This window comes from Pristiophorus japonicus, chromosome 1, assembly GCF_044704955.1.
Source record: "Pristiophorus japonicus isolate sPriJap1 chromosome 1, sPriJap1.hap1, whole genome shotgun sequence".
Taxonomy (NCBI): Eukaryota; Metazoa; Chordata; class Chondrichthyes; family Pristiophoridae; genus Pristiophorus; species Pristiophorus japonicus.
The window spans coordinates 521,728,833-521,743,844 of record NC_091977.1 but is presented as its reverse complement, the minus strand read 5'-3'; the positions used below and the strand labels follow the sequence as shown (position 1 = coordinate 521,743,844).

At 43.8% G+C, this 15,012-nt stretch overlaps 1 protein-coding gene across 2 annotated transcripts in view; it reads left to right on the top strand.

Annotated features, from left to right (window-relative positions):
* Nucleotides 1-12,075, top strand: part of LOC139277611 (centrosomal protein of 290 kDa-like) — a 55,138-nt gene extending 43,063 nt beyond the window's left edge. For both annotated transcript variants that reach the window (XM_070896316.1, XM_070896305.1), the window contains exons 5-7: nt 3,474-3,648; nt 10,091-10,185; nt 11,132-12,075. In XM_070896316.1, the coding sequence (XP_070752417.1) occupies nt 3,474-3,648; nt 10,091-10,185; nt 11,132-11,269 (408 nt within the window). In that variant the 3' untranslated portion in view covers nt 11,270-12,075. The remainder of the gene's footprint in view (nt 1-3,473; nt 3,649-10,090; nt 10,186-11,131) is intronic.
* Nucleotides 12,076-15,012: the final 2,937 nt, after the last annotated feature.

The window sequence follows — 15,012 nt, the reverse complement described above, 5'->3', positions numbered from 1 at the left end:
GACCAACATTTACTTTAGTCACTCTTTTCCGTTTTATATATCTGTAAAAGCTTTTACTATCTGTTTTTATGTTGTGCGCAAGTTTACCTTCGTAATCTATCTTTTTTTTATTGCTTTTTTAGTCATTCTTTGCTGATGTTTAAAATTTTCCCAATCTTCTAGTCTCCCACTAAACTTGGCCACCTTGTACTCATTGGTTTTTAATTTGATACTCTCCTTTATTTCCTTGGTTATCCATGGCTGGTTATCCCTTCTCTTACCGCCCTTCTTTTTCACTGGAATATATTTTTGTTGAGCACTATGAAAGAGCTCCTTAAAAGTCCTCCACTGTTCCTCAATTGTGCCACCGTTTAGTCTGTGTTTCCAGTCTACTTTAGCCAACTCTGCCCTCATCCCACTGTAATCCCCTTTGTTTAAGCATAGTACGCTCGTTTCTGACACAACTTCCTCACCCTCAATCTGTATTACAAATTCAACCATACTGTGATCACTCATTATGAGAGGATCTTTTACTAGGAGATCGTTTATTTTTCCTGTCTCATTACACAGGACCAGATCTAAGATAGCTTGTTCCCTTGTAGGTTCTGTTACATACTGTTCTAAGAAACAATCCCGTATGCATTCTATGAATTCCTCCTCCAGGCTACCCCGTGCGATTTGAGTTGACCAATCGATATGTAGGTTAAAATCCCCCATGACTACTGCCGTTCCTTTTTCACATGCCTCCAGTATTCTCTTAATTATTGCATGCCCCACCGTGAAGTTATTATTTGGGGGCCTATAAACTACGCCCACCAGTGACTTTTTCCCTTACTATCTCTAATCTCCACCCACAATGATTCAACATTTTGTTCATTAGAGCCAATATCGTCTCTCACAACTGCCCTGATATCATCCTTTATTAAAAATTGGTTAATCTAAACAACAACGGGATATTCTATTTGTATATATTTTTTAAATCAGACTGTGATAACTGACTGGAATGCCAGGCACTTCTCTCCCTAGATCGTTTTTGTAAGACACGACTGATTAAGGCCTAAAGTTTATAAAATGAAGTGTTAATTAAAGGCCATCGACAAAAGCCAGGGATTCTTGACAGTTACATCAGAACATAAGAATTAGGAACAGGAGTAGGCCATCTAGCTCCTCGAGCCTGCTCCGCCATTCAACAAGATCATGGCTGATCTGGCCGTGGACTCAGCTCCACTTACCCGCCCGCTCCTCGTAACCCTTAATTCCCTTATTGGTTAAAAATCTATCTATCTGTGACTTGAATACATTCAATGAGCTAGCCTCAACTGCTTCCTTGGGCAGAGAATTCCACAGATTCACAACCCTCTGGGAGAAGAAATTCCTTCTCAACTCAGTTTTAAATTGGCTCCCCCATATTTTGAGGCTATGCCCCCTAGTTCTGGTCTCCCGACCAGTGGAAACAACCTCTCTACCTCTATCTTGTCTATCCCTTTCATTATTTTAAATGTTTCTATAAGATCACCCCTCATCCTTCTGAACTCCGAGTAAAGACCCAGTCTGCTCAATCGATCATCATAAGGTAACCCCTCATCTCCGGAATCAGCCTAGTGAATCGTCTCTGTACCCCCTCCAAAGCTAGTATATCCTTCCTTAAGTAAGGTGACCAAAACTGCACGCAGTACTCCAGGTGAGGCCTCACCAATACCCTGTACAGTTGCAGCAGGACCTCCCTGCTTTTGTACTCCATCCCTCTCGCAATGAAGGCCAACATTCCATTCGCCTTCCTGATTACCTGCTGCACCTGCAAACTAACTTTTTGGGATTCATGCACAAGGGCCCCCAGGTCCCTCTGCACCGCAGCACGTTGTAATTTCTCCCCAATCAAATAATATTCCCGTTTACAGTTTTTTTTTCCAAGGTGGATGACCTCACATTTTCCGACATTGTATTCCATCTGCCAAACCTTAGCCCATTCGCTTAACCTATCCAAATCTCTTTGCAGCCTCTCTGTGTCCTCTACACAACCCGCTTTCCCACTACAAGCACCGCTTGTGTATCCTATCGCTGTCTTGGGTAAACAGTTGCACTTGGCAGATTATCCAGACAGTGACCAGTCACTGTATTGATAAGTGCAGACACAATAAAAACTGTATTAAGAGTCCTGCCATAGGGATTTACAGTAAATATATTACAGCACTCAAGTGAATTGCCAATACTGCTTGTTTAGCATTTTGCAAGGGCAATGGCAGTATGGATTTTTGCATTAGAAGGGAAGAGCTGTTGGAAAGCATTGGTGATGGCTGAGGAGAAATCGACTTCAAGATCCAATTGCTGTGTTTGGGTGAATCATGAAAAGCTCCCGTGAATTGTAGAAGAGCTGATTGTTGAGGGTGGGTGGACTGGGGATTGCATGGGCCTCGGCTCATTAGATGCTTGGTTGTATAATCAGCCTCTACATGCTACTTGTCGGGGCCCGGGAGAGGCGTGAGTTCGGGGCCAGAAGAGGCGAGGGCCCAGGGGCAGCACGGACCAGCCCACACTGCGATATGTGTGCGTACTAGGTCCGTGCAGCAGAGCTGGTCTCCAGTCGTCTTGGTTAATCCTTGCCACTGGACCAAGACCTAGCTCTGTCAAGCCCGTGTGGTGGCTGCTGTGCAACAGCCACTCCACGTTAAAACAATCCACGCACAGGCATCTTCCACCCTTCAACATGTAGTTCGGGACCTGGAATATTAGATCCTTCATTGAAACACCTGTGAACTCATCCCTTTTTTGGTGTGGAAGCAAGTCATCCTCGCTTCGAGGGACGGCCTATGATAATGATGATGAATGCTTTCAGAATAACTGCTGTCTAGGAGTGAGTCCGCCTCAGATAGACTATTGAAATCGCGTTGAAGATATAATTAATTGAACAGATATAAAGGAAATCAGAGATGCCAATAAAACGTATAAAATATGCTCATATATAAATTGAATGGATGGATTGGACTCTACCTGGGGGAATAAATTTATCCCGTGTCATCTGAGTGCTTATTATTAAAAGCATTACGAAAGCAGTAGATCAGGCAAGCAGGTACTGAGTTTCAATTTATATATGTATCAGATATTATCTGACTCTGAAAATAGTTTGCACAAAAAAGCCTGCTTATTAAGTGAATCTTGATTTTGACCTAGAGTGTACTGCAACCCAAGGTGGAAGCAGATTATATTGTAATATTTAAAAGAGAATTGGATAAATATTTGAAGCGAAATATTTACAGTACTATGGGGAAAGAGCAGGGGAGTGGGATTAATTGGATAGCTCTACCAAAGGGCCAGCACAGGCATGATTGGTCAAATAGCCTCCTTCTATGCTGTATCATTCTATGATTCTAAGAAACACAAAATAATTGACAAAAAAGCTTATCTTTCATCACAATTACCTAGATCCTTCATTTCAGTTATACTTGGGCAACAAAAAACACATGTTTTGGCTCCTCACTCTTGTTCACATCTTCCAGGTGGATGTTCACGAGTTAGAACTACAGCTTGTGACATCAAAGCAACGAATTCAGCAACTGGAAAACACTCCCATGGGGAGAAGGCAAAGGACTCCAACGCCAGACCAGGGCTCTGCATCTCACAAACGCAGGTCTGCTGGCAGGAAAGGTTGCTCACCTGACTGCATTCACATTGGTGAGGCTTCAACTGAATCTTTTCCCTCTTGCAGATGTTAACTGTTGTTGTTGTTGCAGTACCGACTGGTTCCACAGGCACTGGCTCACGTGGCCATTCCTGGGATCAGAGGGTTCCTTATGAGGAGGGATTGAGTAAACATAAGAACATAAGAAATAGGAACAGGAGTAGACCATAAGGCCCGTCGAGCCTGCTCCGCCATTCAATAAAATCGTGGTTGATCTGATCATGGACTCAGCTCCACTTCCCTGCCCACTCCCCATAACCCCTTATCCCTTTATCGTTTAAGAAACTGTCTATTTCTGTCTTAAATTTATTCAATGTCCCGGCTTCTACAGCTCTCTGAGGCAGCGAATTCCACAGATTTACAACCCTCTGAGAGAAGAAATTTCTCCTCATCTATGTTTTTAATGGGCGGCCCCTTATTCTAAGATCATGCCCTCTAGTTCTAGTCTCCCATCAGTGGAAACATCCTCTCTGCATCCACCTTGTCAAGCCCCCTCATAATCTTATACGTTTCCATAAGATCACCTCTCATTCTTCTGAATTCCAATGAATAGATGCCCAACCTACTCAACCTTTCCTCATAAGTCAAGCCCCTCATCCCCGGAATCAATCTAGTGAACCTTCTCTGAACTGCCTCTAAACAAGTATATCCTTTCGTGAATATGGAAACTAAAACTGCGCGCAGTATTCCAGGTGTGGCCTCACCAATACCTTATATAGCTGTAGCAAGACTTCCCTGCTTTTATACTCCATCCCCTTTGCAATAAAGGCCAAGATACCATTGGCCTTCCTGATCACCTGCTATTCCTACATACTATCCTTTTGTGTTTCATGCACAAGTATCCCCAGGTCCTGCTGTACTGCAGCACTTTGCAATCTTTCTCCATTTAAATAATAACTTGCTCTTTGATTTTTTTCTGCCAAAGTGCATGACCTCATACTTCCCAACATTATACTCCATCTGCCAAATTTTTGCACACTCACTTAGCCTGTCTATGTCCTTTTGCAGATTTTTTGTGTCCTCCTCACACATTGCTTTTCCTTCCAGCTTTGTATCGTCAGCAAACTTGGCTACATTACACTCAGTCCCTTCTTCCAAGTCGTTAATATAGATTGTAAATAGTTGGGGTCCCAGCACTGATCCCTGCGGCACCCCACTAGTTACTGGTTGCCAACCAGAGAATGAATCATTTATCCCGACTCTCAGTCCTCTGTTAGTTAGCCAATCCTCTATCCATGCTAATATATTACCCCCAACCCCGTGAACTTTTATCTTGTGCAGTAACCTTTTATGTGGCACCTTGTCAAATGCCTTCTGGAAGTCAAAATACACCACATCCACTGGTTCCCTTTATCCACCCTGTTCGTTACATCCTTAAAGAACTCCAGCAAATTTGTCAAACATAACTTCGCTTCAATAATCCATGCTGACTCTGCCTGACCGAATGTCCAGATGTTAGGCTAACTGGTCTATAGTTTTCTGCTTTTTGTCTGCCTCCTTTTTTAAATAGGGGCGTTACATTTTCAATTTTTCAATCTGCTGGGACCTCCCCAGAACCTCCCCAGGGAATTTTGGTAAATTACAACCAATGCATCTACTATCCCTACCGCTACTTCTCAAGACCTTAGGATGCAAGCCATCAGGTCCAGGGGATTTATCTGCCTTTAGTCCCATTATCTTACTGAGTACCACCTCCTTAGTGATTGTGATTGTGTTAAGTTCTTCCTCCCCTATAGCCCCTAAACTATCCACTGTCGGAATATTTTTAGTGTCCTCTACCGTAAAAACTGATAAAGTATTTGTTCAGAGTTTCTGCCATCTCCGTGCCCCCATCACTAATTCCCCGGTCTCTTCCTCTAAGGGACCAACATTTACTTTAGCCACCCTTTTCCTTTTTATATATCTATAGAAACTCTTGCTATCTGTTTTTATATTTTGCATTAGTTTACTTTCATAGTCTATCTTCCCTTTCTTAATCATTTTTTTAGTCGTTCTTTGCTGGCTTTTAAAAGCTTCCCAGTCTTCTGTCCTCCTACTAGTTTTGGTCACTTTGTATGGCCTTGTTTTTAATTGGATACCGTCCTATATTGCTTTAGTTTGCCACAGGTGGCTATCTTTTCTCTTACACCTTTTCCTCCTCACTGAAATATATTTTTCTTGAGAGTTGTGAAATATCTCCTTAAATGTACACCACTGTTCATCAACGTCCTACACTTTAATCTATTTTCCCAGTCCACTTTACCCAACTTTGCCCTCATACCTTCATAGTCTCCTTTATTTAAGATTAGTACGCTGGTTAGAGATCCAACTTTCTCGCCCTCCATCTGAATTTCAAATTCAATCATGCTATGATCACTCATTCCAAGGGGATCCTTTACTAGGAGATTGTTTATTAATCCTGTCTCATTAAACAGGACCAGATCTAAGATAGCCTGCCCCCTGGTTGGTTCCATTACGCACTGCTCAAGGAACCCGTCCCTTATGCACTCTATGAACTCCTCCTCAAAGCTACCCTGACCAATTTGATTTGTCCAATCAATATGGAGGTAAAAATCACCCATGATTATTGCTTTTCCCTTTTTACAAGCCACCACTATTTCCTGGTTTATGTTCCGACCAACAGATTTGCTAGTTAGGGGGCCTATAGACTACGCCCACCGGTGACTTTTTCCCCTTATTGTTCCTGATCTCCACCCAAACTGTTTCAACACCCTTATCATTTGAGCCAATATCGTTTCTTACTATTGCAGTGATTCCATCCTTTATCAACAGAGCTACCCCACCTTTCTGTCTGTCCTTCCGGATTGTCAAGTACCTCTGAATATTTAATTCCCAGTCCTGGTCACCTTGCGACCACGTCTCTGTAATGACTATCAGATCATACCCATTTGTCTCAATTTGTGCCATCAACTCATTTATTTTGTTACAAATGCTACGTGTATTTAGACAAAGTGCCTTTAAGTTTGTTTTTTTTATCCTTTTTTCCTGCTTGTTTCCTCTCTCCTTCAAACTCACTTTCTTTATTTTTGCTTTCTAATTCCAGCTTTACTCCCCTCCCTACTGAATCTAGTTTCAGGTTCCCATCCCCCTGCCAAGCTAGTTTAAACCCTCTCCAACAGCACTAGCAAACCCCTCCCCAGGGAGGACATTGGTCCCGGCTCTGTTGAGGTGCAACCCGTTCGGCTTGTACAGGTCCCACCTCTCCCAGAATCGGTCCCAATGCCTCAGGAAACTAAAGCCCTCCTGCCTGCACCATCTCTCCAGCCACGTATTCACCTGCTCTATCCTCCTATTTCTATACTCACTAGCTCGTGGCACTGGGAGTAATCCAGAGATTACTACCTTTTTGAGGTCCTGCTTTTTAATCTTTCTCCTAGCTCCTTAAACTCTGCCTGCAGGACCTCATCCCTATTCCTACCTAGGTCATTGGTACTGATGTGGACCACGACCTCTGGCTGTTCACCCTCTCCCCCCAGAATGCCCTGCAGCCGCTCAGTGACATCCTTGACCCTGGCACCAGGGAGGCAACATACCATCCTGCAGTCACGTCTGCGGCCGCAGAAACGCCTGTCTGCTCCCCTGACTATCGAATCCCCTACCACTATAGCTCTTCCATTCTTCTTCCTCCTCCCCCCCTGTGCAGCTGAGCCACCCATGGTGCTGTGGACTTGGCTCTGGCTGCACTCCCCAGAGCCACCATCGCCCCCACCGAACAGAATACCGGTTGGAGGGCAAGATGGACTCGGGGGACTACCTGCCTAGTCCTCCTCTTCTGTCTGGTGGTCACCCAAACCCTCTCTGCCTGCACACTCTTAAGCTGCGGGGTGACCGCCTCTAGAAACGTGTTATCCACGTAGCTCTCAGTCTCGCGGATACATCGCAGTGACCCCAGCCACCGCTCGAGCTCCAAAACACGGAGCTCGAGTTGGTGTAGCCGGAGACACCTCCTGCACACGTGGTCGCCCCGGCTGCGCGAAGCACCCGGGACTTCCCACATGCCCCAGGATGTGCAATCCACGGGACTGAGCTGCCCTGCCATCCCTCTAGTTACACTCGCAACTATCGAGTCGAACTATAAACTCTAAACCTTAGCACAGCACACCCAGCCGCTACTCAGCAAACAGCAGATTTAATTAACTGGCTCTCCTCACATAATAAAAATCACATATATTTACTGGCAGATCCTACTTACAACAATGCCAAAGATTTCCAACTGAAAAAAAGAAAAATACTCCCCAATCCACCAGCCAATCACTTACCCGCTTGGCTGTGACGCTTTTGTTTTTTTTTTTACTTTTTGTCCCTGCACCAGCTGGCTCCTGTGGTTTCTCCCGAACTGCTGCTGACCTTTTTATGGGCCTTGACCTCCCACTCCCGCTCGGCCTATACTCTCTGGGGTTAAGAAGAATGAGAGGTGATCTCATTAAAACATATAGGATTCTGAGGCGGATTGACAGGGTAGATGCTGAGAGGTTGTTTTCCCCTAGCTGGAGAGTCTAGAACTAGGGGGCACAGTCTCAGGATAAGGGGGTTTTAAGACTGAGTTGAGGAGGATTTTCTTCACTGAGTGTTGCAAACCTTTGGAGTTCTCTGCCCCAAAGGGCTGTGGATGCTGAATAGTTGTATATTCAAGGCTGAGATAGATCGATTTTTTGAACTCTAGGGGAATCAAGGGATATGGGGATTGGGCGGGAAAGTGGAGTTGAGGTCAAAGATCAGCCATGATCTTATTAAATGGTGGAGCTGGCTCGAGGGGCCGTTTGACTTACTCCTGCTCCTAATTCTTATGTTCTTGTGTGTGGACAGAGTGCTGGCAAACTTTTCAACTGTGAGGGCAAAGGGTGTATCACAGGCAAAGGCCTCCTCCTGACCTCGCCTGATGTCATCCACACTTTCTGACGGGAGTCATTTGACTGGTGATCGGGAATGGGAATGCTAGCTGAGAATTTTTTTCCCCCTCAAGCCTTAAAGGCAATGTGCCATTTGTGGCACCCAGGCTGTGATCAGATAACTCAGCATGGACCGAGCCTTGGACCTGTTCTGGTCTATATGGCTTAGCAACATGTTAATCCACTGAGTCATTTCTGGAAATTCAGCTGAATTGAACCTTTATGAAGGTACTCTGGGCAATTTATGCAAACTTGCAGATGTACTTACATTCTATGGAAGCACCAAGAAACGGTGAAGTGAAATAAGTTCGTTTGGCCCCACAAGCCCACTTCTGCAGACCATGTGCATAATCCATCCCACTATTTAACCTGAGGAAAAGTTCTATATGATTTCTCCCTGATCAACAACGGTAATTGAAGGGACATGGGGAAAGAGTGGGGAAGTGAGACTAACTGGGTTGCTCTACGAAAGAACTGGCGCTGACTCGATGGGCCGAATGGCCTCCTTCTGTGCTGTACTAGTCTATGATTCTATATGTATCTGTCGGTATGTCCCTATTTTTCCACTTTTGAGTGGTGCATTCAATTAGCATACTGTCCACTTCCCTTGGGTCTGGATGAATCCAGCACACAATGCAAGGATGAAAGTCCCTTTCTTTCTGCCAGAGGTAAGGCTCCTGAAAGAAACAACATTTTGGGACAGTTTGAAACCAGTTTCTAATGGCTGGGCATCCCAAACACAAAACTGTCCATAAATGGGATGTAATATCCAAACCAATTCAATCAGACCGTAAGGATATCCAGTGTGAAAATTGGAAATGTTGCTTTTTTGAAGTTGCTGTTAAAGGCACATTGTTGGGGAAAAATGTTCCTCTGTAACTAACTTGTAAGTATCAGATGTTGACATTGGGTTCTGTCTGCCAGCTCTGATATCCTTCACCTTGTACAAAAAGACAAAAAAAAGAGTTTAAAAACTGAAGTGGGATACCATTTTAATTTTCCCCATTACTAAGTTCTTGACCTCAACCAACTTTGTCGTAGCAAAGCACCAAGGAGGTGATCGGAGGGAGACTCAGTCCCGGGATGCTCTCATGTTTCATAGGTGGCATCGTTTCAGAATAAGGGATCGCCCATTTAAAATGAAAATGAAGAGGAATTTCTTCGCTCAGAGAGTTGTGAATCTTTGGAACTCTCTGCCCCAGAGAGCTGTGGAGGCTGGGTTATTGAATGTATTTAAGGTGGAGATGGACAGATTTTTGAATGATAAGGGAGTCAAGGGTTATGGGGGAGCAGGTTTCTGCTCCTAATTCTTATGATCAGAGTGAGTCTTGCTCTCACTTGGTGTGTGGGTTTTGCAGATACCAGAGAAAGAGCTGAGGAAAATATTTAAGAAAAGGAATTCACACAAAAAATACAATCAACATGCTAGCAACCACCAGTAGGGGTTTCTACCGTGGACAAATAACATTTCAGACTGTTTTAACAGCTGAGACCTTCTGCGTTTTCAATCCTGTAATTTACGTTTAATACTTGTGGTTTTCTGCAGAGCTGCTGTTCGAGATAGAAAGACTGCAAAAAGAAAGGGACAGACTGACAAAAGAGAAGAGAAGCCTGAAAAATGAGCTGGCTGGACTAGACAAGGTACTGATATTTCACAAGTGACTTGCTGTAGACATTAGTTGAGCTATCTTCCCCATCTGTTAGTTTATTTTAGGTCCATTGTACCAGTCCATGCTCGTGGGTTGCACTGATTAAATGAATAGGACTTCCTGCTCTGTGTCCACCGCTCCTGCAATCTACTCAACTAGCCATTTTACTTCCCCTTCTTCTACAATCTTTTGCTTTTAAAACCCATCATCTAATCACTACTTCCTGACTTAACCTTTTCTTCCACTTTTTCTGTATTCCTTCACCTTGGACCTAAGTTTCTCAACTGAAAAAAAAAACTTTTAAAAGCAACTTCTGTGCAGTTACTTTTCTGAAGGTATAAATGAACATAACGTAAGAACATAAGATATAGGAGCAGGATTAGGCCATTTGGCCCCTCGAGCCTGCTCTGCCATTCAATAAGATCCTGGCTGATCTGATCTTGGCCTCAACTCCATGTCCCTGTCCGCTTCCCATAACCCTTAACTCCCTTGATGAGGAAATAAGGAACCATTGAGCGTCTGTTTAATACTGTGTCTAATCTAATAACGATGAGTCACCTTGTAGTTCGGCTGTTGCTATAAATCTTGTTAGGCTATAAGTAGCCTGGATTTCATTGGATTCGGTGGGTGGTATTTAGCAGGACATGATACTTTACTGCCTGACTATTAACCACTTCTGATCAGATTCCAACCCACATTGATCCCAATAGAATATAATTTACGATTCATTTTGTGTGGGAACAAGGATTGTGTGGTATCAAGATATACTTCCATTGAATATCCAAAACTGTATTAAGCCGACATTTCAATCTGGGAGTGATTTTTCTTTTTGGTCACGTCATATTAAGTACAATAAATATATTATGTCATACATTTTAATGTGATTTCCTGATTATTACATTTCTTTGACTAATTTTATGTTTGCATGTGCATTATAGGGTTTCTTTGAAGAAATTGAAGATTTAAAGTATGCTCTGCAAGAATCTACTAAACTGAATAAAGAATATGAAAAGTGTTTACGAAAAATATGTGAAAAATATAGACTTCCATTTTCACAACCGGTGGCCACAAAATGAAAAAAAATGAATTCATAGTGAATAAGATTAACCTTTTTGTTTTTATGTACAAAAATTGTCATTGTTGGTATTTAAGGTGGTGTATCATGTTGCTGTGTGGACATGCTATGTGATATGGTGATAGTAAAGCAATTTAAACCAATGGCAAGTTACCTATCTAGGCTGGGCTGTCAAGCGGATAGCAAGAAAAAAAGCCAGATTTCCTTCCTCATTGGAAAGGAGTAAACATTGATAGACAATTCAACCCAATTTGTGGTTGGGCACCTCCTAGCAACGTTGACAAAGGCCTGTGATGAATTATTCTCCCACCCTCTAGCAGGGAAATATGTGGATGAACAAAATAAAATAAATGGGAGTTAGCCACTGAAAGCAGAGTCTACTTTACAGCAAACAGCATCTATTTATTTAGCTCAGTCTATTGAAAGAGTTTCTATGAACTACAGCAAAAAGAACTCATGACCAAAACTGAAGCAGAGTTTCCTGATAACAGCAGGATTATTTTCCCAGCAAAATACAGTGAGTTGAGGATAGTCACATAATACAAATGTGTGTAAAATCAATCCCAGTCACTTACAGAAGTGGTGTCCAGGTGTGATTGGTGGGGGAAATTACCCAATCATCTCCATTCTGGCCGGGACTTGTAGTGTCACTATATACCACCTAAAACAAATGTTGGGAGAATGTTGTGTTTTTCTAATAAAATGTTTCAATAATTATTTGGGTTATTTTAAGTTTTATATTGTTTTGATTTATTTTTGAATAATCACGTCAGCATTTGTACATCAATAAAATATATTTTAAAGAAACATGTTAATAGATTTCTGTGTATGTGGTGGTTGAAGGAGCCAAGTTCATTACTGCAGTATTGTCAACATCGCCTATCTCTATCCCCGGTTTAAAAGCCCAGAGGATAATAAAGATGTGAGAATGGCCAGGGCTGGCATCTTCTTGCAATTGTTCCCTCCTTTCTGTGAAAGAGATAGAACTTGCATTTATATCGCGCCTCTCACAACCTCAGGATGTCCCACAGCGCTTTACGGCCAATGAAGTACGATTGAAGTGATTGCTGCAATCAGTGACTACAATCAGTTTGGGCACAGCAAGCTCCCACAAATCAGTAGGTTGCCAACAGAGCATGGCAGGCTGGGAAGAGCTTGGGCAGTTGAAGATGAGAAGGGAAGTGGTTGGACAGTAGCAAGTTGAACTTGAGATAGGACAGTCTTAAAAAAAAAAATGAACCTTCAGTGGCAGCACTAGAAAGTAGCCGCTCCAGAAGCAGCCTGACAGTCAAGTTTGTGACTCAGACCACTGACACAGGTGATAGCTTGGGTGCAAAACGTAATTATCGGGCTAGAAATTCGCAAACTTTGCGACATTCTTTTTGCGATATTTCACCATATTTGGCGAAAAACCGGTCGGCGGGAATTTCGGTGACGCTTTGCAGCAGCGGTTTTCGAATACCACCGGGGAGACGAGTGCCTCCGTGCAAGACACGAAATAGCATTATCGTGCACCCGTATTTTGCGCGAAAAATATGTAAAAAGCTGCGTTGCAGCCCTTGGAGCAACGGTCAGAATGGAGACCTGCAAAAAAGCGAAGTTAAAGTTTTTATGTTTTAATTCTTTTTCAGCGATTCAATAGATAAGTGTCTTGTAAACGTTTTGTGAATTTCTTTTTCCCCCAATTTATTTTTAGGTGTTTTTTCCACCCTCCCAAGGCCCAACTCGCAGTGGTATCGGCCTCGGACTAAAGTTGGCAAGGATCGCGGTTTGGGCCACAAATCCTCGTGCAATGATGATTTTTACCACTGCGCAAATTAAGGGTTGAATTTCCAGCTTGATAGTGAAGCGATAATGGTAATTTTGCCAAAAATTATACAGTTTTCGCTGAGAACTGAATTTGTAGCCCAATAGATGGTCGGTCACTTCACTGCTGTGTGCTGCATGTTGCATAACTTAGCCATCATGAGGCAGCAGCAGCTGATAGTGGAAGAAGACGACCAGCTGCGGTGAGAGTGCTTGGTGATAATGATGTGGAAGATGCAGGTGATGAGCAGGAGGAGGATGATGACGAGGATCAGGAAACCATGCAAGTGCCTGAAGCAGAGCACGACGTTGGAGGAGGGCGGACCATCGTGCTCCTTTAATGCTTGCTCAAGCCTTGCACCAGCAGCTCATCCATAAACGCTTTACTGATGCATGAGGGCTCAGCGACAACTGTTCTGCTTTGACATGTTTATTTTTTGCAGCTGTTCCTAAATGTGTTAATGGAACATGATTCAGTTTCAATGTAAAAAATATTTTATTGAAAATTTTAGGATTACACTTTAGTGTAATAAAATAATTTTTAAATCAAACTGTACTTTAATATGACTCTTTAAGATCACTTAAAGATATTAAGGTCACTTACAAACTTGTAAAGTTACAAGACTTACAAAACAATTTCCATTAGAAAAAACTTACACTCTAAGATCACTTAAAAACTAAGGTAATTTTAGTCTTGTAAAGTTACATCACTTACAAAACAATTTACATTTGAAAACAGTTACAAGAGTAAAATCAACAACAACAACAAAAACAACAGCAGCAAAGAAAGGCTGCACCCATCTCAGATCCACATCTTGGTGAAGGTGCACTGCTTCATGGGGGTGGGTGGGGCGGGGGGGATGTGATGGTTGGTGGGGGGGGGGCTTACGGCTTGGGTCTCTACAGAGACTAGTGTGGGAATTGCCGTGGGAATGGCCGTGGATTGGCCTGGCTGTGTTCCCTTATTGCAGGAGCTACCTCCCTGATGGCCTGTGCCGTCGTTCCCGCTGCCTCTGAAATTCCGTCCCTGATGGTCTGTGCTATCATTCCCGCTGCCTCTGAAATGTCCTCCCTCATGTCCCGTGTCATTATTGCTATTTCTGCCGTCAGTGCCATTACCTCATCACCCACCCCACTGACGGTGTTCACGAGTGATCGGGTAAGCTCATTGGTCTCCATACCCAGTGCCATCACCTGAGCCACATCTGTTGCACCCTCCAGCTCAGGACAGCGTGGTACATTTCTCCTTGGTCTCGCCCTGGGTCTGTCTAGCGGAACCCCTCCAGTGTGAGGCGCAGGCTGGGAAGGTGTGGCCATGGGTGTTACAGGCTGCATTCCACCAGCACTGGGAGTTGCAGGCTGGGACGGTGGGGCCCTGGGTGTTCCATGCTGCATTCCCCCAGCACTGGGACCCGGAACCTCGGACGGTGGGCTCCTTGGTGATCCATACTGCATTCCAACAGCACTGGAACCTGCAACCTCTAGACTTTCGAAAGCATCCAATGTCGGACCAAACCTTAAACCACTATGCAGGGACTGGAATGAGCTGAAACCACAGAATGTCGAAGCAGAACCTAAAACACTATGCAGGGACTGGGCCGCGCTCAAACCACGGAATGATGAACCAGAAATCATGGAAGTGCTTGGCAATGCAAGTTCAAGATTCTCCCCTTCATACCTCTCCATGGCCACCCTCTCCCTCCTACAAAGTTGGTCTGGCTCGCCCGTGTCTGAATCTTCTTCTGTATCTTCAGGATTGCCATCAGGTTCTGCAAAATATAACAGAACAGTCAAATGGTTAGCAGCAGAGGAGGGGGCAGGATGGGTGGCATGAGTAGGCTCACACGTAGCAGGCCAGGCAGCAGGTTGATTTGAAGGGCCACGAGTAATTTTCAGTACTTAGCCTCTCCCTTGTGTGTGGGCCCAGCTTGTGCAGTA